At 42.6% G+C, this 22,645-nt stretch overlaps 1 protein-coding gene across 1 annotated transcript; it reads left to right on the top strand.

Moving 5' to 3' along the window:
- Nucleotides 1-1,718: 1,718 nt before the first annotated feature.
- Nucleotides 1,719-22,094, top strand: rnf220b (ring finger protein 220b). The gene is made up of 16 exons (XM_047050011.1): nucleotides 1,719-1,965; nucleotides 3,210-3,916; nucleotides 14,445-14,568; nucleotides 15,379-15,421; nucleotides 15,525-15,611; nucleotides 15,809-15,851; nucleotides 16,498-16,590; nucleotides 17,286-17,329; nucleotides 17,750-17,831; nucleotides 18,386-18,485; nucleotides 18,665-18,738; nucleotides 18,785-18,898; nucleotides 18,985-19,075; nucleotides 19,401-19,509; nucleotides 19,868-19,942; nucleotides 21,497-22,094. Exons 2-16 carry the CDS (start codon nucleotides 3,322-3,324, stop codon nucleotides 21,566-21,568), a joined length of 1,746 nt encoding a protein of 581 aa, XP_046905967.1. The 5' UTR covers nucleotides 1,719-1,965; nucleotides 3,210-3,321; the 3' UTR covers nucleotides 21,569-22,094.
- Nucleotides 22,095-22,645: the final 551 nt, after the last annotated feature.

Genomic DNA, 22,645 nt, shown 5'->3' with positions numbered 1-22,645 from the left:
ATGATGAAATGCAATATGTGTCTTCAAGTAGACAGAAACATGTCTGGATTCAAATGCACCATAGGGATGAATGTGTTGCAGTCAAAAAGATAGCCAAATGACTCATATCTTGCCAGAAATGAAGACTTACAATTAACATCACATCCCATCATCCTCAGTTGTGCAGACAGCCCTGTAATTGGGCTGCTGACCAGTCTCTGTGGCTCCGGGTGTCAATTTATTCTGAGAGCCAGAACCCAGGGCGGGTAACGGCCCCTGCGCTATGCCATAACCTGGTGGAGGCAGGGACATCATTAACCTTTCACTGGGCCTACAGGATACGCACATACTACCCCGAGCCTCCCACAATGTACAGGATAGACACTTGGAGAATGGGCGAGAAGGTTGGCGAGACCCAGTGTACCCAATCCCAGTCACAAGTACCTGTTGCAAGGAAAAACATTTGTAGAAAGCATTTCAAACAGAAAGGCAAGCATTCATTTAATTCAGTCTTGATCTGCGTAAAGGCTTATTTGTGTTTTCCAAAGGTGGAGGTTGATACCTATTGGTACTGTATTGCCACTTCAGGGTTAATAACATCTTCTCCTTAATTTAGAAGGTTGTATGTGAGGTTTAGAACTTCCACTGCCACATGCCACACGAGGCATGTGTCACAGTAGAAGTCTGAGGATGAGATAGAGGCACGTCTGGCCCCGTTAAGTAATGCATCTGCTGTCTGTCTTCCTCCCAGACTGTGGAGAGGTCAGGGGTTAAATAGAATGTTCCATCTCACTCAGGGTAGCAAAGAACAGATAGCGTACTGTGAGTGTTTGACAGGTTGAGGAAACTTGTGTAAAGCCTGAAAACTGGGCAAAGTTACTTAAAATGAAACCCACTCTGAACATTTGTCTCTCACATTCCAACGAAACATCCTCCTGAGCTCTCCTTGACTCTGACATTCCCAAACCTACCATTCCCTGTCTCCACGGCCTCTCCACACATGCTCACTGGCACTCAAATGGCTGTTCATTAAAGACGGAGACCTGGGGGGAAGCAATCGTCTGAGAGACGGAAATTGCGTGTCACATTAGATTAGCGGTGTAGAGCCTCTGGATTTGCTCCAGGGAATAAGGAATTATTTCAATTACATTATTTCAAAAAGTCTTTAAGCAAAACCAATACAGATAAAAACAAATTAAGGATGATTTGTGATCTGTTGAGGTCTGCCATCCCACAAATTGTGTGAAGTCAGATGTATGAATAAAGTGGACATTGGAGGTTTTACACTGATTTGGATCAACTACAGAAATAAGAAATATGACAAATTTGCATACCACAATCATAATACATGAACCCTCCAATTACAGATGTTGTATTCAATATTTTTGCATCAGTATTAGTAATAAGTTCACAACAAGAGCCAAAGCAACCTGAACCTGAAGCCTGAAGCCTGAACCTGAGTATGGGTCAAAAACTATTACATGTTAAAATATAAATTGATTAGTGTGTCTAACGAATGTAACTTTTTAAAGTTCATCATTAACTACTTGCAATGCTAGAAAGTTGTAGATGCTGTACAGGACAAAGAATGCAACGGTAGCATTATTACTCCCGAGTCCCTGTGTGTCGTTCAGAAGGCGAGAGGGAAAAAAGGGGCATACTACTGTGAGAGGGGAGGGAGAAAGGGATAGTCACTGGAGCCTCAGAGAATCTGCGCGGACTGAGCACTGAGACACAGATCGGCTTGAGACAAGGGACAACCATCCTGCCGTGCTTCACATATTTCACAGCAGACCTTTATTCAAAAGCTGAATGAAATCCGAAATACAGGCGGTTCAGCGCTGGGACAATACGGCACTTAGGGTTTAAATGTTTCGGTAACCTTCTATGAACTTTTGTTGTGGCTGTCTGCTTGTGCGTTTCTTTTGGACGGAAAAAGTCTGTGACTCGAAATTTCTCACTGAGAAATTGGTCGAGTTAAACACGGTAAGAACTGAGCTATGGAAACTGAAATAATAACACTGATTTCAACAACAATAAACATAGCATATCAACATTTTTTTTAAACCCGTGAATAGCCTGTTTTCTAACTTTTTTGGGAGGCAATGTGTAGTTTGTGACACGTGTAAAAGTATTAGAAGGCTAAAACTGACAATGTAATTAGTCAGCCTACCAAACAAGACGCGTTATCACCGTTTTATTAATATGTACAATTGTAAAGTTAGCCTGTAGACAGCGTGCTTTTCCACACTTTACTAAGATTTTCTAAAAAGTTTATTGTAAAGTTGCATCTCCCGTACAGAGCAATTGGAAGCCCATTGGATGGGGTACCCTATGTTATGCTATTCTTTCTGGCAAATTAGCTAATTCATTTGTGTCTAACTTGCTATAGAGGGCAACATGTTAAATAACTCAAATGTATTTTGTAAATGCGTTTACTTTATTCGTTTCAACACATGTTTCTGATTATAATAAATGACTAATCAGTCATAGATTATAGCCCTACTTCTCAGGAGCGCTGTCATATTGAAGTTTTTTGCAATTCTAAATCCAATCAAACAAAGTTAGGCTACACTTGGCAAAACAAATAGAACAACGCTTTTGAAGTTGAGAGGGTTTAAAATTAAACTAAACCAAATATGTCGGCTATTTTCAGTTGAAGAAAAATAAGTATTCAACAGTTTTTATTAAATATTGTTTATACACTCAAGTGAAAATTATTAGACCACCTAATTGTTTATCCACAATTGTTGTGGATACTTTGTGGATTTCTTATAGTCCACACTCTTGGGTTAGGGTTCTGTGGTAGTAAAATATTTTACTGGTACAGAACAGCAGTTTTAGTTTAGTTTGTTTGATTTTGTGTGGTATAATTTCTTAAATTTTGTATTTGTTAAAATGTGCTTGCCTATAAAATTGTCTCCTTCATGCATATGGTTCACAAAAACTTGATTGTGCTTTTGATATTGTCAATATATTGCCTTTGATAACTGCAAATGCATTTTTTAAATACTGCATACATTTAAGTTAATGGGAATTGCATTCAGCAATAGGTAAAAAAGAACCAAATCATTTAAATCTCACTCATAATTATTGGATAACAAATATTGCATGAAATTATTTTATTTGAGAGGTAACTACATGGTTTCCTAAATGTGCGGGTCTGCTCAGATCAGAATTTTTTTATTTAATTGAATTTAAAGGTGTATTCTCCCTTCTTTATAATGTAGCTCTTTGAGGCAAATTTCCCAAGATCTTGCAAGTCTGCAGAACACTCAACACTCCAAGAAATCTCCTTTGCTGTGTCCAGTCTCCACAGTCTCTGGACACTGGAAGGAATAGATGGACCTCCACCGCCCCTTCAAAATGGATGGCTCCTCCTACCTCCCCACTCCTCTGGCTTCCCCAGCCCTCATGGTACTGGCCTCCACTGCTGAGGCAGGCCGTGATGCCTCCGTCCCCTGTCAGGCACCCCGCTCTTTCGGACTCCCTGTCTCCGTAGACAAAGACCTCCATCTCCCCTTTCCATCAGCTTCCTACACCTTCACATCCATGTACCACCGCCAGGGGCCCATCTCAGGGGCTTTCTCTTCCAGAGAATTCCCTGCCTCCTTGCTGCACCTCCATCCCCAGTTTGCCAGCCCCAATCTGGACTGCTCCTCTCTGGGGATGCTCAACCACAGCGGGGTCGGGGCCTTTAGACCGTTCTCCTCCCCACTTGAGGAGAGGGAGGCTGGGGGGTACCACTCAGCCTTCACCCCCGCCAAGCGACCGAAGGGCTGCTACACAGACTCGGAGGGGAAGGGGTATGAGTTTGGTACACCAGGAGGGTCCCTCCAGGCTGTAGCTGAGGACGCTGGGAGGAAGCTCTTTGCAGTGTCTGGTCTCCTGTCTGACGGAGAGGGTTCGTCTAGCCCTGAAGAATACAAGGAGGGTTGTAAGTATTCTCTTTCTTATAAAACAATACAGCAACCACCAACAGTAACAGAAGGCAGAGTGGTACCCAAAACAACACACACAAAAAAACAAAAACAAAGACTGCACTAACGCATTACAAATAATTATTTTGTTTATTTAAGCGCTGCGCTCATCAAATATTTTGGAGGTTTGCACAGTGGATTGCATTTAAAATACAATGCAAAAACTTAATACAATTTTTATACACGGTATGTATATATATTTTTTGTTTTCCTGTTCTACGCATCAAAGTGTTTGAAAACATATGATGAAAGTCTTTGTTTGCAATCATTAGACGTACATTTTTCCTATACACATACAGTATAAACAGAGACAAGCATATGGTAAGATGACAGAAGAAGTGAAGGTCTGAGCCAGCGACATCTTTTCAGAGATAACGAGGTGGCAGGGAGAAATAGAAAGAAGGGATGGAGAAGAAGGATAGAGATGCACCAGCTCAGCTCACAAAGACACCCTCTGCTCAATATGGCCGCCCACGCGACAACTCTTGATTTGTTGACAAATGAGTGGGAGAGGTGTCAGTCATGGTGGCAGGCCCAGACTGGCTCCTTATTACGCTAAGGGGTAATTGCTAGACGGCGCGGGGGCACAACGTTTGCCTCTGCCCGAGTGCAAGAGCGGAGAGATGCGCATGGCATGATGGGATATCAAACCCCCCTCACGGCCTCCACTAAGGGGGCTCCTGCCAGATGAAAGCACCAGAGAGAGGACCCACAAGCCCAGACAGATCAGAGGAGGACACCAGCGAAAAATAAGGACAATGAGGGGGGGGGGAGCAGAGAGGGGGGTGGGAGGTGGAAGAGGGGAAATGAGACCCCCTCATATCATCTAAAAGAAACTTTCATCCCACATACATCAATGACCTAGAATGGGGATGAGTTGCCTTAGGAAAAGTTTTTGGCTCGTGTGGCTTGTGTGTGACTTTTTGACTTCTAAGAAAGTGGAACAGTGCGTCGGGTGATTGACAGGGCCAGGGTGGAGGCTTGGTGGCAGAGTGGCAGAAGTCCCAATAAGGAACTCTAATAAGGACAGGAGAGATGTCAACACAAGTGGGGGAGAGGTGTGTCTGTCAGTAAGATTGTGTGTGTGTATGCACATTTGGAAAATTCGATTTGGGGAATACAGGCAAGGACAGGAACAGGGGCATATATTTTGGATAAGACAGTGTCTCATAAAAAAAAATCTTTCTACTGCTGATATCAGTTTGGAAATGGGTTTTTCAACAATGGAAGCAGCTTTTCTAGTTTATCCAATTAGATTAAAGCTCAGGCAAAGTAAGAGCTTTAATGCAATTGAGCCGCCAGCACTTTTTGTAAGTCTGACATGTGGTTCCTCTTGGCTGGGCAACAGACCAAGTACCAAAATCTTACAGTATATTTTAAGATTCAAATCTTCGTGGGCCTGGACTACACATACTGTACCTCTTTTTGCAAAACAACTACAAACAGTAAACAAAAAGCACACAGGAATTTCTGTCATACAGTCATTGGTTACATGTATTTTTATTACCATCATGAGGCATTGGTCATGAAAGTAATTTGTGTGTACCTGCATATGAAATCCCAAAACTTCCATCCTACATTATCACAACACAGTACATCTATGGCTATCCCTGAACGCGTGTTTGTTTGATACAATCTGCCTTCTCAGTCAATCAATGTCTCCTTTTCCCATTGAGTGTCTATCTGCTGTATTGCCCAAGACTGGATCTGTTTTATGAAGAAAACATTCAGACACGCTTGTGTGTTCTGACAGCTGTTCAAACAGCCCATGTTTCAAAGGGCAGATGTCTTCACTGGAGCGAGTCATGCTTATTTTCCTGAGGGAGATGCTTTCAACTTTGGGATATTATTGGATCTGGAAGGCCTGGGTGAACAGGAGTGAGAACAGAGGAGTCCAGACTGAAGGAAAGCCAATGTACTGTTCTTAATACATCTGTGTCCTGCCGCTGTAGACTCAATGAAGCAAGTGTGGAAGAAAGTTCTGTCTGTCTCCACTGGAACAGTTGTGACTGGCAGTTCAGGTTCTGGGTTTTAAGTAGCAAAATACCAGCTGATTGGTGAGAGAGTCTTCAACACTTTAAAATCATTCCCACAATAATGACCAGTTCAATACAAAGTGATTGTAGCAAAGTGTCTCTGAGGCATGAGGGTCAGATGACAGTATTTATAGAGAAAAGGGAAAACGAAAAGAACATACAGACAACAGATTAGTCTATCAAGCAGATACTACATCATTGAACAGGACTGTCATCAAAACACAAAGTAAGTTACAATAGGAATACATATGAATGAATCACAAGACAGAATAAACAAACAGATAATCAGTCCATAGCTTATCCACTGATTGTGATTCACATAAGCATGTAAGAAATCTCCCACTTGAGAGATGTAACTATACCCAGATGCTGGGTCCTTCTGTGTTATGTTGAATCCCCTTGTCAGTCCTGGTGTGTCATCAACCTCTTGAATCAGACACAGAGAAGAGGGAAGACTTGCTTATAGGGATCAGTAGCCATGGGGTTCTGTGAATAGAATTTGGAGGGGTGACTGGAGTAATTTACACAACTAGAAATGAGAGGAATGCTCAATAAAGGACTCAGCACACCTGGGACTCCGCATGTGCTTAGCGTTGAAGTATCCTGGTTATCTGTTATGAATGCCTGTTAGTAAGTGAGTAACACCCTGGCCATTCAGAATCAATATTGTATATATTCATGTTAGACTTGGAACATGGGATTATCTCCCATGTCGGGTTTGATGGGTTTAGTTTGTTCTAGACATGGCTTACAAACTGTTTATTGTGTGTGTCTGTCTTTCTGTGTGTGTGTGTGTGCGTGTGCATGTGCGTGTGTGTCAACTTGCCGATTATCACAGCTGTGGGCCTATTCAATAACTGAGAGGGTGTTTGAGAGGCATGTTTCCTGTGAAGCTGTCGTTCAGAGGAGGTTGTATTGATAGAAGTGTCCTATTGAAAGACATTGTGTTTACATCCAACTGGCAGACCATTGGGGATCAATAGCAGCCGCTCGATCCTCATGCATACACATAGTATCTGCCTGGTTTTTAATCCCAAGGTGCGTGCATTCACATGCACACACACATATACACACACAGATACACGCACATACAGGAACTCATCCACATACACACACTCACTGCTCTGTCTGCTTGTATTCATACTTTGTACCTATGTTATTTGTTCATACTTTGTAACGTGTTGTTTATCTTACAATGTTCTGTAGCACATTTGTCCCATCTCCAAAGAACCAGATACCAAAATCCAGTATTACAGATGCCGTTCCAATCACAATGGGAGGTAGGAGCGTCAGTTTAACAGCCAAGTCTAAAATATCTAACGTTTAAAGTAGGCAGGACATTCTACATATCAGATTAATGAAGAGTGTGAGACCAAGTCCTGGTCCCTGCTCTCCAGTCTGTGGAGTAGGCTACATTTTGTTTCAGGACAACATGGTCTGTGAGATGAGGCAGTCTAAAATAACGGCCGCATTCATGGAATGGCCCTCCTGCGTTGGAGCTGGTTTGTTCACCTAATGTACCCCTGAGAGAGGGAGCCTTCATTCTGCCTGCTCCGGTCAGCGATATGCTCTTTTTAGGATTGTGTGTGTGTTTGTGTAAAGAAGAGGTGGATATTGGTTATTGGTGATAATGACCTAAAGCATTTGTTAGATTAACGACACAGTCAACCATCAGTCAACAAGCATATTGACACAAATCTACCAGTTTATCCTCCTCATACAATTAAATAAACTGTAGCGTACACAAGAGGGTAAAGAAGTAAGGAAAAAAGGAGCGAGGGAACAAGGGAACGAAAGAGAGCAAGAAAAAGCAGAGAGGGGCTCATTACAAGAGCAGGCTGAGCGGTTGTTAAAACAACAGCTTGTTTTACCAGAGCCTCCATCTCCCTCCGTTTCTCTGCCAGCACCTGATCGACCTGCATAACATCTGCCTCTGATCTCACTTCAAAGACCAGAGGAGGGTGACCCAGAGTGTATGTGCCTGTACATATGTCTGTGTGTCTCTGCACGTGTATGCATGCATTCGGTTAGGTGGATTGATAGGCTAAGAACGGTAGGGTCGGCTGGCCTGTGCTGGACGGTTGAAGGGGGCTGTAGGTGGCAGGTTGAGTAAGGAGCAGGACACACACATACTTAATCGGTGCTGTCTTCTGAGTGTAACAAATCAGTCAGGCAGATAGAGGGCAGGAAGGGCAACCAACTGGGTTAAACACATGCTGCTAAGGAGCACCTCAGATGATACATACACCAGCCCTGCTGGGACACTTCCCAAACATAAGTGTGCGTGTATGTGTGGGTGTGTGTGTGTGAGGGAAAGAGAGAGAGAGAGTTAGAGAGAGGGAGTGAGGGATAGAGACAGAGAGGGAGAGAGAGAGAGATAATCATTTGATTCTTTGAAGCAAAAAAAAACTATTGTGCTTTGCACACCTAGAAAGCCTGCTGCTGTCTCCACTATCCTCAGGTCCGATGTAACAGTCTGTCTCCGCTATCCTCAGGTCAGATATGACAAAGGTTGGCCCAGACCAGTCCTAATCCCTGGTGCTATATAGTAGGTATGAAAAAGTTACTCCCTTTACTCCACAAAGAATACCAATTCACTCGGCTCATAAATCATTGGCTCAATAATTGGTAGGAAAACAGCATCCGGCGGTATATAACATTTTATGTGTCGTCTCAGCTTTTTATTATGGTGCTAATGAGTGGCTGTATCTCATGGTAAAGATAGGCTTCGCTCACAAAGTCATACGCACATGCACACACACACACAATCCAATACTATTCCATCATTAGCATGCAGATTACACTAATTGTCTCTCAATAGACCAGACAAGCATGTGCTGTAGCTAAATGAGCCCCTACACATATGAGTAAATAAAACAACACCTTTCTATACTTAACTTCAGAATAAGTATGGGGAGTCATCATCAGTATCTAAAATAAAGGTAATTGTGTGAAAGATTATTGATGTCTTACCCCTTAGTGCAAGTAACTTTACACTGCATAATTGCTGCAGGTCAAATTTGGCACTACGTTACCCTTCTCCTGTGTGGGTGGACTAGTGTGGAACAGGGTTCAGATCTTACAGTAACTGGAGAAAATCCAGTCTCATTAACCAGGCTAAAGTGTGGCTTTTGAAGCCCTGATCAGTCAAGTAGAGAAGATTGAACGTCCAAACCCCAGTGGTCTTGCTACAGAATGGGCTGTGTGACTCTATTGAACCAGAAAGCAGAAGAACAGATCTATAGCTGCTGGTGCTGCCAGGGCCCCTTTGTTCTGGCATGTTAGCGGACTGGGAGTATTGCTGGGGCGTATTGATGAGACTCACACAGGGCTGCTCTCACCAAGGCTACGAGCACACACCCACACCCATACTCACACACACATTCTCTCAGCAAGGCTACTGTGTTTGACCACTGCAGTGTGAAGGGCCAAGTACACTCTGCTAACCCCGGCCCAGTCATATTCCAGTATTCCTAAGACCAATGCTGGGCGATACATCACTTAGCAACACAAAGGCTTTTCCTCAGACAAGTCTGAGAATTTTGTTCAGGATATCTTACCACTGTATCGTTCTCCAACTGATCTCAGCCTTCCTCTGCTTTTTTCACATACAAGCAGCAACCATAGGGGCATGTGTGGACTAAGATATGTACAGATCTAAAGTGTGTGTGTGTGTTTGTGTGTTTTCATGGTAGAATTATTGCGGCAGCGCGATGGTTTACAGGCAGAGGCCCAAGCGCGTGATGATACAATCAGCTTTGTAGGATGAGCATCTAATTTCCTCCGTTTGACCACTAATTGAAAGATAAGTGAGCGAGACAGAGAGAGAGAACAAAAGCGAGGGATCAAAACGGGGAACGAGAGAAGAGGTTTGAGAAGAGGAGAGGGTGGAACAAGAATGAGAGAGAGAGATACCAGTCAGTGTGTGGTAAATCACTGAGCTGCGTAATAGTGATCTGTATTTTAAGGGCCAATCTAATTACTGGGTAACGAGGGGCTTTGATTTCTCTATTAGCCCCCTAACATCACCTCATTCACACCCCACCCCAGCCTCCTCACACACTACCACTCTGAGGGGAAGAGGTTGAGACAATCATGACAGGGAACGATAGGTTTGAATTAACGGCCCGGCATGTTGTTGCGCTCAGAGGGATTTCTTCATTCAGGTGGGTCATTCATAGTTCAGATACAATAATGAGAGCAGTGCACCATGGGTAATAGCCTGTCGGTGAAGTACCAGCTGCGTATGGAAATGGAAAGAAGTCAAACCGTCTCTGTCTCTTACCCTCCACCCCTCCATCACATCTGGATGTGTGTAAAACTGAGCGAGAGAGAGAAGCCAGTTGTAACTTCTAGGATGCCCGTGACAGCTGCCAGTTCTGACTGACAAATGGATGAATCAGAATGAATGAAAGGATAACATTGTGTAGGAGCCAGGGTAACATTTTGAAAGCTTTGGCCTTTGTACTTTTGTGAGTACAGTCAGATTTAGTCGCTGGCAGTCCAATGTTCTAATGACCAGCCACAAGGATAGTCACACTTCCCCTTTGCCTTCTCTCCTTTCTACTGATCTGTAAGTCACTATCAAATATTATTGAGCCATCCATTTTAATGAGGCCAGAATGATTAAAGTTTGGAGACTGTAGCCAGGGTTTGATCTCAGAACTAAGTCCAGTCACGGACCCAAGGCAGTTTCTCAGTGTCTCATTGCTTGAAATATGGAGATGATTGGCTAAGGACATGTCTGGACATGTCCACAGTTGATGGAGCAAAGACAGACGGTACTGGGTGAGATAGAAAGAAGAGAAAGGAGAGGGGATAGGGAAAGGAGGAGAACAGAGAGCAGCTGAAGGGCATAATGGTGTTTGGGGCCTTTTGCTCTGATTGACCTATGGTCGATGTATTGATCTCTTAGCTGTAGTTAAAGGGCTCTGGCTCGAGGTGGTTTAGAATTGTCCACCTTTGGGTTCATTATTGTGGGCCAATTCTACCAGGATGTCTTCCATTTTATTCTATGGGAGTTACAGATACCGTTCTCTTGTGAAGTCGGTCTACTTGTCTGAAGCTTGTAATGTACGTATCTGTCCTACTTTGAAACGGAGGCCAATCAATGTGCTACAAGGGGTTGATACAGATCTTATTAGTCAATGCATGATGATTAGTGTCCTAATAAAACATTGATTGTGCAAGGGCCAAGAGGTGGCAATTCAGGTATCTTTAAAACATTAAACACAATTGATTGAAAAGTAGAGAAGAGCTAAACAAGTTCTCATCCGATTGGATGGAGATGTAATGTAAGGTGGACGTAGTGAAGAATATGTGAAAGAGACTAATCGTACATCACATTAGTTTTTTTTATATATTGCAAGGCTACGAAATTATCCGGCAACAGTTGACAGCCTGCCTCTATAGGCTCTCTATAGCAGATGTGTTACTGCAGGGCCCATTATGTTGCTCATTAAATACCCTACCTCTCAATAGGCCATTATTTCCCCAATAAAACCCAGTTGCGACCCACAGACTTTACTTTTCCTCTGCACTTCAGAGAGGGAACCTCACAGAAGGTGAAAAGCCCTGACTAATATCCTGCATGTGATGGCTCAAAATCGGAAGCAGGTTGGTTGGCATGGGCAACAGAATGGGGGCATGACAAAGGTGTGGTGGGAGCCAATAGCTTTTATGACTCTGATCTCCTGTGAATGCTTGCCAAGGACCAGCATGTAACAACCTCCCAAGCCCACACAGACAAGCATGCACCCATGCAGACACATAAACAGTATATGGTTCACACACAAACATACACGTACAACTACACACACATGTTGCAAGTTACCCACAGTTTATGCTCTCATTATGACTTCATTGTTCTCTTTCATTTACAAAGAAAAGTGTTTGATGATTTGGCCAATGATACCAGCCAGGATATGGTATCTGACATTCTCTCTCTCTAGCCATTAAGAACTGTGATTATTTATAATACGTTGAAACCACCTTGATTTTTCAGACCACACGCAGTAGGAATTTGTGCAGGACAAAAAACTTGATTTTAAACCATATTTGCAGATTATTAAAAAAAGGACAAAGCATTTAAGGAATAGCTACTATCTTTACTTCCTTCCAACCCTGCCATTCAAAAAGCCATTCCTGAAACATGTCAATCAGAATTATACCACATCCTCAGGTTTTGTCACTTGGGGACATTGTTCACAGTGCTTTACGCCTTGTTCAGCCCTTCCATGGTCTGGCATAATGTCCGGTGGTGACATCCATCCATGATTTGATGTGACATTCAGCAAAGGTCACGTTACCCATCTGAGCTGGGTGCATCTCAGCTGAACTGGCACCCGTCATATGGAGGCTAGCAGCAGCCATTAGTGTGCTGGAGGACTCTGATCTCTCTTCAGGGATTTACTTTGGCTTCAGATCTCACTGGACTGCAGGCTAGTTGTCAATTGGGCTGGACAAAACTTCCATTCTGTGTCATTCTATCATTAACATTTTTGTTGATTTTCTGGTGCAATTTGTATCGGCGTGGTTGTTGAGTTTACAATTTTATGTCATAGAGTTTTTGAGAAATGTACACAATATGATACAATTTAGTTAATATTTTAAGGTGCCATTCTGACAAAACCAAGTTAATTCATTAACTTTCCCCCAGACAACAAAAAAATCATACAGAGAGTCTAGTGTGAATGGTTGACATGTGACTGAAGATCTCATCTTTATCAACCGAGATACAATTCAGACATCTAAACCATAGGATCAAGATATCATCTCAATGTATGGAACTCTACAATGCTAACTTGCATTTGTATCTGTGTGTTCTGTCAGCAACTGGACAGTTTAGATAAGACTGGAACATGGCAGAGAATGGATGGCAGCGCTACATGATTTAGAGTTAGACAGTCGAAGGAGGAGTTGGCCAGACAAACAGAGAGAATCCATCAGCTGCTGTTATATGGGCCAGGAGACAAATCCCTGCCTGTTGTATGGAGGGGATGGTTAACTAGCCCCACAGGCAGGTTTTACAGCCCCCTCTTGTGTGTTTGAGACCCCCCAGGCAGGGGAGATGAGCCTGAGTGATGCTGACTCTTCTGGGAGGAGGGGTGGGGGGTGTGGTGGGGGTGTGGAGCAGAAGAGGGCCGGCCTACATGTGAAAGATTGCTGTGAACTAACAACTGTCAGTCAGACACTATATAGTGCTCTCTCTCATTGCATCCACCCACACACACACATGCACACACACACATGCACACAATTATAGTGGATAATTGGGCAGGGCAGAGGTGAGAGAGATATGTGGGAGCATCCAAAAGCAGAAACAAAAATGGATAAAATATCGGAAAAATCTAATCCCATTGCTCTTATCGCGGCGCCACTCTGAAATGTTATTTGTGCAGTTAATGCTGTTATGAATTCAATTTTGGCAGAGAGATTTTATTGTTTACTAACGCCTGCGTGTTCCGGGCCAGGGTGCCCAGAAATCCCGGGAACGCTCGATGCGTGTCAGTAAAATTCATTTAGGGCTCTGCCAGGGATGCAAACACTAGCGTTAGGGACACGCAGAGAGCTGCCACTTTCCCCAAGGACGGTTTCTATTTCCTTCCATTTTTATTTTATTTAAATAGAAGCCATTTTGTCTAATTTGGTTCCTCATTAGGGTGCTTACATCCTAATATATGTCAGGTTAAGGGCACATGGTGAGGCGCCTGTCATGCTGGGGGTGTCATCAGGGCTCAGGTGGGACCGTGGTGGTACAGAGGTGCATGCTGGGTAATAATGAGATCCTCTGGGTCGATGACCACTGCATGTTGTTGACCACTAACAGGGTCCTGTGTTACAAACTGTCACAACAGCCAGGTGTGCTGTGACACTGTAGGGTTTTCGCATGTTAAGCCTGATTAGCTTCCATTTTGATTGGTGGTTGGGAGCTATTGATCAGAATGTGTTTTGTGCTTTGTATTGACTTTATGGACTGGGGCTACATTGCTGCCATGGCATTTTGTTTGATTGATGGGTTACAGGGGTAAATCACCTCATCATGCTGTAAAATCTTGATATAGTAGTCTACACCTTCTCTCCCAGCTGCCTGCTTATGGCAGCAATCCATCACTGAAGCCCAATGGACCAGGTACACTAGGGTAATGTTCCTATTGACAGGCTATGATGCAAGCACTATGGCAAGTGTGTGAGTGTGTGTGGGGGGGCATATTTGTTTATACTCTCACACAAAAACATGCATAAACACACACACACACACATCCATTAAGGAGCTTGAAACGCAGACCTTTCTTTCAGTCCCACCTTGTGTTTGTCCCTGTGTATTTGTGTCCTACTTGTGTTTGTGTGTGTGTGTGTTACAACAAGCAAATGTGTGTGTGCTCCAACAAGTGAATTTATGTGTGTGTTCCTACTGTACATGTGAATGTGTGTGTGTTTGTGTGTCCAGGTATGAAGGGCCTGTTTGACTCCCAGAACCCGGTGTGTCCAGTGTGCCAGGCAACATTGCGCCCCGGGGAGATGCAGGAACACATGGAAGAGGAGATGGCCAGACTCAAACAACTCCACATCAGGTACAGCGCAACACAGGAACTGTCTCGGAAAACACCATAGAATTCCATAGGTTTCCCTTTTTTTTTTTTTTTTTTTTTCTATTATTTCTCCTTGTCACTCCATGGGTGATCTGTGTGTTTTTCAATCAGTCCTTCATTCGTAATGCTCTTTCATGCACATACAGAAGTTTGCCACTTTCTATTGCTTTTAGGTGTGTTTATAAAACTGTAAACTGGAGGGGGTCCCTGCCTCCCCTCCTCCACAGACACACACACGCACACACACACACCCCACACCCACACACACACACACACACACACACACACACACACACACACACACACACACACACACACACACACACACACACAGCCATTACAGTGTCTCTCTGTCGTCTTTGTAACTTGACTATAATGTTAACAAGCTGCTTCATTGTTCTGAACATATTTCAGATCCCACTAGCCTCAGGTGACAATCACACAGCAGGCAATTATGCCTCTGTAATTCCAGATTTTGGCTCTCGCCATCAGCACACACACAAACACACTCACACACACACATTACTTGCTAAGTACACAAGAATGATTCCTTCAATAAAGATATTACACACCAAATCTGCTTAACGACTCTGTCGGGGACAGTAATGGTTTTAAATTGAACTTGGCCCTTGGGTCTATGCTGTGTTTGTGCACACGTGTGTGTGTGTGTTTGTACATTGGGTCTTCATGCGTGTATATGTGATTTATTTCACATACTTCTTGGAATGAAAAAAAGCTAGTGTGTGGCGCTCAACATCTTCCCTACATGTGTTCTCTTCTGTTCTTCAACAGTGCACATTCAGCACATGGAGACCATCTTTTAGGGACCTCTAAGGTATAAAACAAGGATCGGTGGCTACTCTGTTTCACGTTCAATCCTGTAAAAAATAAGAAAAATCTCACCGGCCATTTAAAAAAATCGTTCTTTGTTTTCGCAGCCACTCTCATTGTCTCTACAAATCAAGTGTGAGAGGGGGTCCCCCAATCCTCGTTCCCCCGAGGACCTCCACTCAGACAGGTACCAGGTGAGTACAGCCCCCGGACAAGATGGCCACCAACTTCACATTCCATCCATGCCCCCTGCCATTTGTTGTTAAGCAGACAACGATTATTTTATAATCCAGCTGTGCGTGCTGATATGGCATCCCAATACCTTCTATTGACTTACTGTCTGGGTTGTGTTTGTTAAAATTTCTCTTCTGCTGCTTTTCTGTCTCTGTAGACGTTCCTTCGTGTGAGGGCCAACAGACACACCAGACTAAATGGTATGTTGTCAGAATTAAACAACAACAAAAAATTACCATTACAACTATTTGTCAGGTGTTTAACTTACTGTGCCTTGCTGAGTTGTCTGGTGTATCAGTACAGTAGAGGGTTGCTGCTTTTGTAGTATGATGACTTTTGGGATGTTATGACGGTGGTGAGTGGAAGAACGAAAGGTATAGAAGTTACAGTACATTTAGAATTTAAAATAGCGTTGATGTCTAGCTATTTTACTCACCCACAAACAGGGACAAATCTAGGTTCCCACTTCTGGGGGGGGTTAATCCCTTAGATAAAACCTATAATATTTCCTGTGACCCGGCAAAACTAGGGGGGTCTTTTGAAAATATACTTCTAAAGTGTCCTCTAGTGGGTTTTAGGAAAATAAATTAACACATTTAAATATGAAAGAAAAAATGTAAAACGTTTTTTTTTTTTTATTGGGGGGGGGGGGGGCTAATGAAATTGTTGGGGGGGCTCCCCCCCAAAATATTGCTAGATACGCCCATGCCCACAAATAATCACTTTGTCATGATGTCCCAACCACTCCCGATGAGATACAGACCCCGCTCTCCCCCCCGACCCCATGACCCAGCGCCTGCATGAGCAGAGGACCTATTAACCTTTGACCTCTTGATATGTTAACAGTCGATGACCTCTACTGGTGCAGGTGCTACACCAAACCCGCCCCTTTACGCCCCCACAATGGAGCCCACCTAGCTCCTGACTACACACAAGCTGGTAAGACACGTATGTGATACAATACAATACAAACAGCAATACACATCACCATTCTGAAGGGTAGAAACTACTGTAGTTAAACAACTTCTAGAATAAGATACAGGAGAGTTAAGTGCAGTTTGCCCACTACCATCCTCAGTCACTGTTTAGGCTTATTAGCTTTTATTGGGTCTTCTGCAGCCCAGAATAATGAGTTTCCAGAGACCCGATCGGGAGGCATCGGCCTCCCCCGTTGGTAATACATTCATCCTTGTTCATCTCTGACTCTCTCCTTAACCCTCGTTATGTGTGGTGACTGGGTCACGGACTCTGCTCTCTTACTATCCCCCACGGCCACTGTCATCCCACTGAAATTAACGTCCCCTAAAAGTTAATGTTCCCTTATGCAATCTGCAGTTGGTGTTCTGCTGTATTACATTTTATGTTGTGGATTGTGTGTGCATGTGCGTGTGCATATGTGTGTAAGAGAGAGAAAGAGGGAGAGTGGGACAATGAATAGAGATAGGCAAAGGCTTTCTGCCTTATCATTGAGATGATCTTTTATCACCTCAAAGATACAAAAGTGGCAACTCTCTACTTTACCTAGCTTGAAATGGCTCGCATGAGAAGATGATAGAATTTGTATTCATATTGGCACAAAAGACTCAGCATACAAATGTAGTCATAGCCAACCACTTTACTTTGTTGTTTCCCAGTCAGGATTGGAAAGCTGAAGAGACGGAAGCCTGAGGAGGGGCATGTACGTATGTCATACACGGTGCACAATTTCACATCCTGTCCGCCAACTCAATGGTTGTATTGTATCAATGCTTTTCACACCTTACCATGGTACCATTTTGGGACAGTACACGCTTGAGGCCATTCCAACATGTATGTCAGACAAACACATGATGGCTAGAGCAGGTATATGGAAGCCAGGTCATTCAAACACACAACACACACACAGAGAAACCCTGGGCACACAGAGAAACCCTACCCCATCAATGTTTACCCCTAATTAGGCTCAGAATGCCAACGTGTACCCATGTGGAAAGGCTGTGGTTTCTACCGTCAGTTCACAGCCTCCAAGCCCAAAGAACACACAACCACAGGAAACCCTCGAGCCATGAGAGACAGATGTATTGACGTGTGTGTGTGTGATTTGTGCATGTGTTTTCAGGATGGCCTTACCGACCTGGGGGGAGATGAGGATGAGTGGAGTGAGAGAAGGAGGATGACATCCATACTGGGGGAATTCAAAGGTAAAACGCACTCATGAATACCACGATCATGTGCAGTGGTATGTGTGTATAACAGGACTGACAGAAAGGCACTGAACTTTTCAAACCAAACTGACAGAGATTTGGAGATGGTGCTTGAAAGATAAAGTTAAAAGCACTGTCTCTTGGCTGAGCAACATCTCAGAGATACCATCTCAGATCAAATTTCTTATCCACGACCACTTGCACTTTACATCTTAACTGTTTTTATGACAGCAACCAGATATCTCAGACCTGCCTGCATAAACAAAGGTTGAATATTGTTATATATAATATTGAATACATATTGAATGTGAAAGGTTGAATTAAGGTTATGGTTAGGATAGCGGTAACGCCAGCCTGATAACTGTTATACAATTAAAATGTTATTCAGCATCTCTGATGTGAAATAACGTTTCCTTTCTGTTACCTTGAGAATATACTCTCTGCTCGTGATATCAGTTACATTACAGCAGTCAGTGTGAGGTTGTGGTGTACAAAACCGAGAGGGAGTAAGAGGCTTGACCAACTGATCATGACCAACTGAGGTTCCCCAGGAGCAATCATGGTGAGCAGCAGTAAGACGAGGGAGGTTCGGGACAGCAACGCTGACCTGGACGTGGATGGAGACGATACTCTGGAGTATGGAAAAGCCCAGTATCCTTTCAGACAGACCGCAATTTCTCACACTCATGTAACCAAGTAGATAACAAACACCCTGCCATTTGACATTAGAACATGAACCCAAACTGTGTTATTGGTTAGAAAAACAACATGGCAAGCAACATTGATCTTCACCATGGTTCTCGTACTGTTTTCTCAGCATGGTTTTCCAGGTACACAGAGACAGATGTCATTCCCTGCTCAACAGAAGAACGTGGGGATGTGGAGGGGAGGGAGGCAAGGGCGGGCATCATGAAGTACGTGTCAGTCTTTGTCATGTTTGCTTTGTTCAGCCAAGAAAAGGAAAAAAAAAGTAAATTTGCTTGCTTGTGTTCTGTTTGTTTTTTTTAGTGGTGGCTCGGAATCTGATCGATTAACGCTGAATTGTTCCAAATGGAGAAATGAGGGTCAGTCTAGGTGTCAATATAACTGAGATTACATGAACAATCTGTGGTGTTAAGTTATATACCCTCATAGCCCTCTCTTGTTTTAGGGAGTCCATCCACCAGCAATGGCGAGAGTAACAAACTAGATAACAACATGAACCTCCTGAACACGACCTGCAAAAACAGTGACATTGAGATGTAAGTTGAGTTTACTATGGTGTGGAAGGTTTAATGGATCGTACTTTGTGTATGTGCATGTGGGTGCATTTCCGAGAACTCAAACTGCCTACTTCTCTCATAGTTCAGCATCGTCTGCATATGAGAAACTGAAAAGTGAACACTGGGAATGTTACTTCTGTTGTCATGCTCAGTGTCCAAGTTGGCTTGCAAATAATTGAATCTTGATTGACTATTGAGCATCTTCCTAACTGGTCTGCTTCCACCTCACCAACTGTGTGTTTGTTTGTATGTGTGTGTGTGTTTGTGTGTGTGTGTGTGTGTGTATGTTTGTGTTTTGGTTCAGGGTCTCCGAGGATTCTGCCTTAACAACACTGGATTCTCTAAAAGCTCGGATAAGGGATCTGGAGAAGCAGCTGTCTAAAGGGGACAGATACAAATGTCTAATCTGTATGGTGAGGCATTGTTGTGAACAAACTCAATTCTGTCTATGTCTTTACATTGAAAATGACTGAAGTCTAAAGACATCATAGGTACAGTATATATACAATGTGGATTGTATTTGTATGTCTTGTACTTATATATATATATATATATCGTATCTAAGTACATTAGTCCACGGGGTCTGTCAGATCATTATTGGCTGAGGTGGTAGAACAGAGAGACAACATAGGTCCACACAGAGCTATAAAGTGCCATGTGTCTGTCTTTCATGGACACAGAATAGACTATGGAAAAAAACACGTTGCTGCATGTATACTAGAAGTTAATTTACAGTAAATGATAGAGTTTCAGCTATGTTTTGTTTTATAGGACACATACACAACTCCGCTCACATCCATTCAGTGCTGGCATGTTCACTGTGAAGAGTGTTGGCTCCGAACTCTGGTAAGATTGTCAATTTGGAAAGTGTTTCCCATTTATTTGGGTGAAATATACGTAATATAAACAGACAAACTATATTTAATAATCCAAAAAATATATATATTTTAAGATTAAACTTCCCTCCATTCAATCTACACACTGTACTCCACTGATGATAACTTTTTGGGAAAGAAATTAGAAACTCATACAAATGTATTAAAAAGTGAAATATTGTGTTTTTTTCAGAATAGAGTTTCTACTGACAATCATTTAGTTGTTTTGAAATCAAAGTGATTGTCCATGAATTAGAAAGGCACACGCTGTGTAACATCCCACACTGCATGTCAGAGCAGAAACCAAGCCATGAAGACTAAGGAACTGTCAGTTGATCTCTGAATTGGTTCACTGTATAGGTCAAGGACAATTTTAAAATGAATGCTTAAGTTGAACAGAGTACCAGGCTCCATCATTATGAAATAAAAAAGTTTGGAATGACCAAGACCGGCTGGCAATCAGTTACCAGACAATAAGGACTTTTGTCAGGGATGAGACCAAAAACCCAATGGTCTCTCCAACAGAACTCCAAAGGTCCTCTGCAGAGCTTGAGGAACTAGCAGAAGTGCAACCGTCTCTTTAGCACTCCACCAGTCAGGCCTTTATGCCAGAGTGGCCAGACAGAAAACATGATTTGCCTGATTGGCCTGATTGACCAAGCGTTACTTCTGGCAAGGCTTAGGTACCGCTGATTATTCTATGCAGCCAGGGGCTGGTGAACCATGCCGGATGAAGAGAAGGAAAAGAGCAAAAAACAAATATAGGCATCCTTCAAAATAATCTGCATCAAGAGACCTCAGACTGGGCGAAGATGGGCCTTTAAAACACACACTATAGCGTGGCATTTTTTTAAACAAACTAAAGGAAAATCAAGTCTTGACATTCAAAAGGATTTAAGTCTTAACATTTGTAATGCATGAAATCTACAATATAATAGTCTATACTTTCAGTTCTAGCAAAAGCAGTGAATTACGGATTCCAAAAGATCGACAGTGCCATCTAGTGCAATGTGCTTGTCCTTCACACAGCCAAGGCGACACCGGTCGTGGCTTCAGGACAAACCTCCGGATGCTCTTGATCAGCCCAGCCAAACATGGAAAATCTATGGAGACAGAAAGATTGCAGTTCACCAATACTCCTAATCCAACACATCTTGAGACATTAATAATTAAAGTCATGGTGTGCAAAGCTGCTAGAGGCATGCCCAAGAATACTCAAAGCTGGAGTTTCTGCTGAAGGCTCTTCAATGAAGGGCTGTGAATAAACAAAGTACTGTGAATGATGGTTTCACAGTTGTCGTTTTCTATCAAATTAACCTATGTTTAAAATATGTTTTCAGTTCATCATCATGGGGTCTTGCATGTAGATTCATGATTGAATGATTCTTGGATTCAGCATTTGGAATAAAACTATTTAAATCCTACTTGATTTCAAATTAAATAGAACTGACTTCAACCATGATATTTCAACAGAATGTATTTGCATGGAATACCGAGTTGTGAGTTGTTGTGCTCTGTCTTCCAGGGGGCTAAGAAGCTGTGCCCACAGTGCAACACCATCACTTCCCCCGGAGACTTGAGGCGGGTATACCTGTGAGAGCACAGGGCATCACAAGTTTTAAACTTATCAGAGGGGAACTGCTGTAAGGACAGCTGGCCTGTCATACTGTATCCACCTTTTCCTCTCATTGATCCACAGTACGTTTCCCACTTTCCAGTGACTCAGTGGGGTATCACATGGCATACTGGAGAACATGAAGATATACTGAGTAGTACTTTGTATTTGGGCCTGTAATCTGCAGTTAAGCCAGTTGTAAGACTTAATGCAATTTCAACTACATTTTCAAGTACATGTGTAACTATAATTTAATTAAAAAAAAAAAGGTATTCTACACTCGGAAGCTCAGGCGTTGAATGAAATCTGTTTCACTCTTTGGACTATTTTAAGGATTTTTATAATAGTGTGTCCGTTTTCATGAGAGAAAAAAAATCTAGCACATGTACATAATTTTCCCAATGTTTGCGATTGCCTCTGTATAGATGTGGCCTAAACGACTCCCTTTGTGTGCACAGAGAAGCTTTAGCTATTTATAGCTAAACCTATATCTTTGTTTATTTAGGTAAGGGGGACATAACAATGTGTATTGCAAGATTAATTGTTGTTTTTTGTTTGTTTGTGTTCCTTTGTACAGAATGAATTATTAGTGTTACAATTAATAAAAATGGATCTCTTCCATGGACCAACATGATTTGTTGACCTCAAGAGATGATATTTGTCTTTATTTGATTTATTTTATGTCAGAGCTACAGTATGTGTCATATGTTAGACACTTACTTTTAGTTGTGGTTACATGTTGGATTATTTTCAGTATAGTCTGATTTATTTAATCCGCTGGATCTTAAATTTCATACATTTTAAGTACAGTAAATTTGGTTGTCTCTTACAGTTAGGCATTAGTTTCCGAAAGTTGCTGTAAGATTTTATTTATTGACGTTTGGTCAAATAAAAAGCAGTATTGGAAAGCTACAATTCAAGATCATTCACAATTAAAGCACAGTACACACTGTACATGCACTCACCTACCTCACAACTTCCATTGTATGCTGCCCCGGAATATTTTTTTATTAGGTGTGACAATAACACTGCTGATATACCACTCAAATGTTTTCCACC

Source organism: Hypomesus transpacificus, chromosome 26 (assembly GCF_021917145.1).
Source record: "Hypomesus transpacificus isolate Combined female chromosome 26, fHypTra1, whole genome shotgun sequence".
Classification (NCBI taxonomy): domain Eukaryota; kingdom Metazoa; phylum Chordata; class Actinopteri; order Osmeriformes; family Osmeridae; genus Hypomesus; species Hypomesus transpacificus.
The sequence above is the reverse complement of the archived record's forward strand: the minus strand, read 5'-3'. Positions and strand labels throughout refer to the sequence as shown.

What these genes read in the sequence shown, in the direction of transcription:
- rnf220b (XM_047050011.1), top strand. Translation starts at nt 3,322, where the DNA reads ATGGACCTCCACCGCCCCTTCAAAATGGATGGCTCCTCCTACCTCCCC. An exon ending in TGAAGAATACAAGGAGGGTT is followed by an intron (nt 3,917 to 14,444) that starts GTAAGTATTCTC and finishes TTGTGTGTCCAG; the next exon opens with GTATGAAGGGCCTGTTTGAC. An exon ending in GGGGAGGGAGGCAAGGGCGG is followed by an intron (nt 18,739 to 18,784) that starts GCATCATGAAGT and finishes TGCTTTGTTCAG; the next exon opens with CCAAGAAAAGGAAAAAAAAA.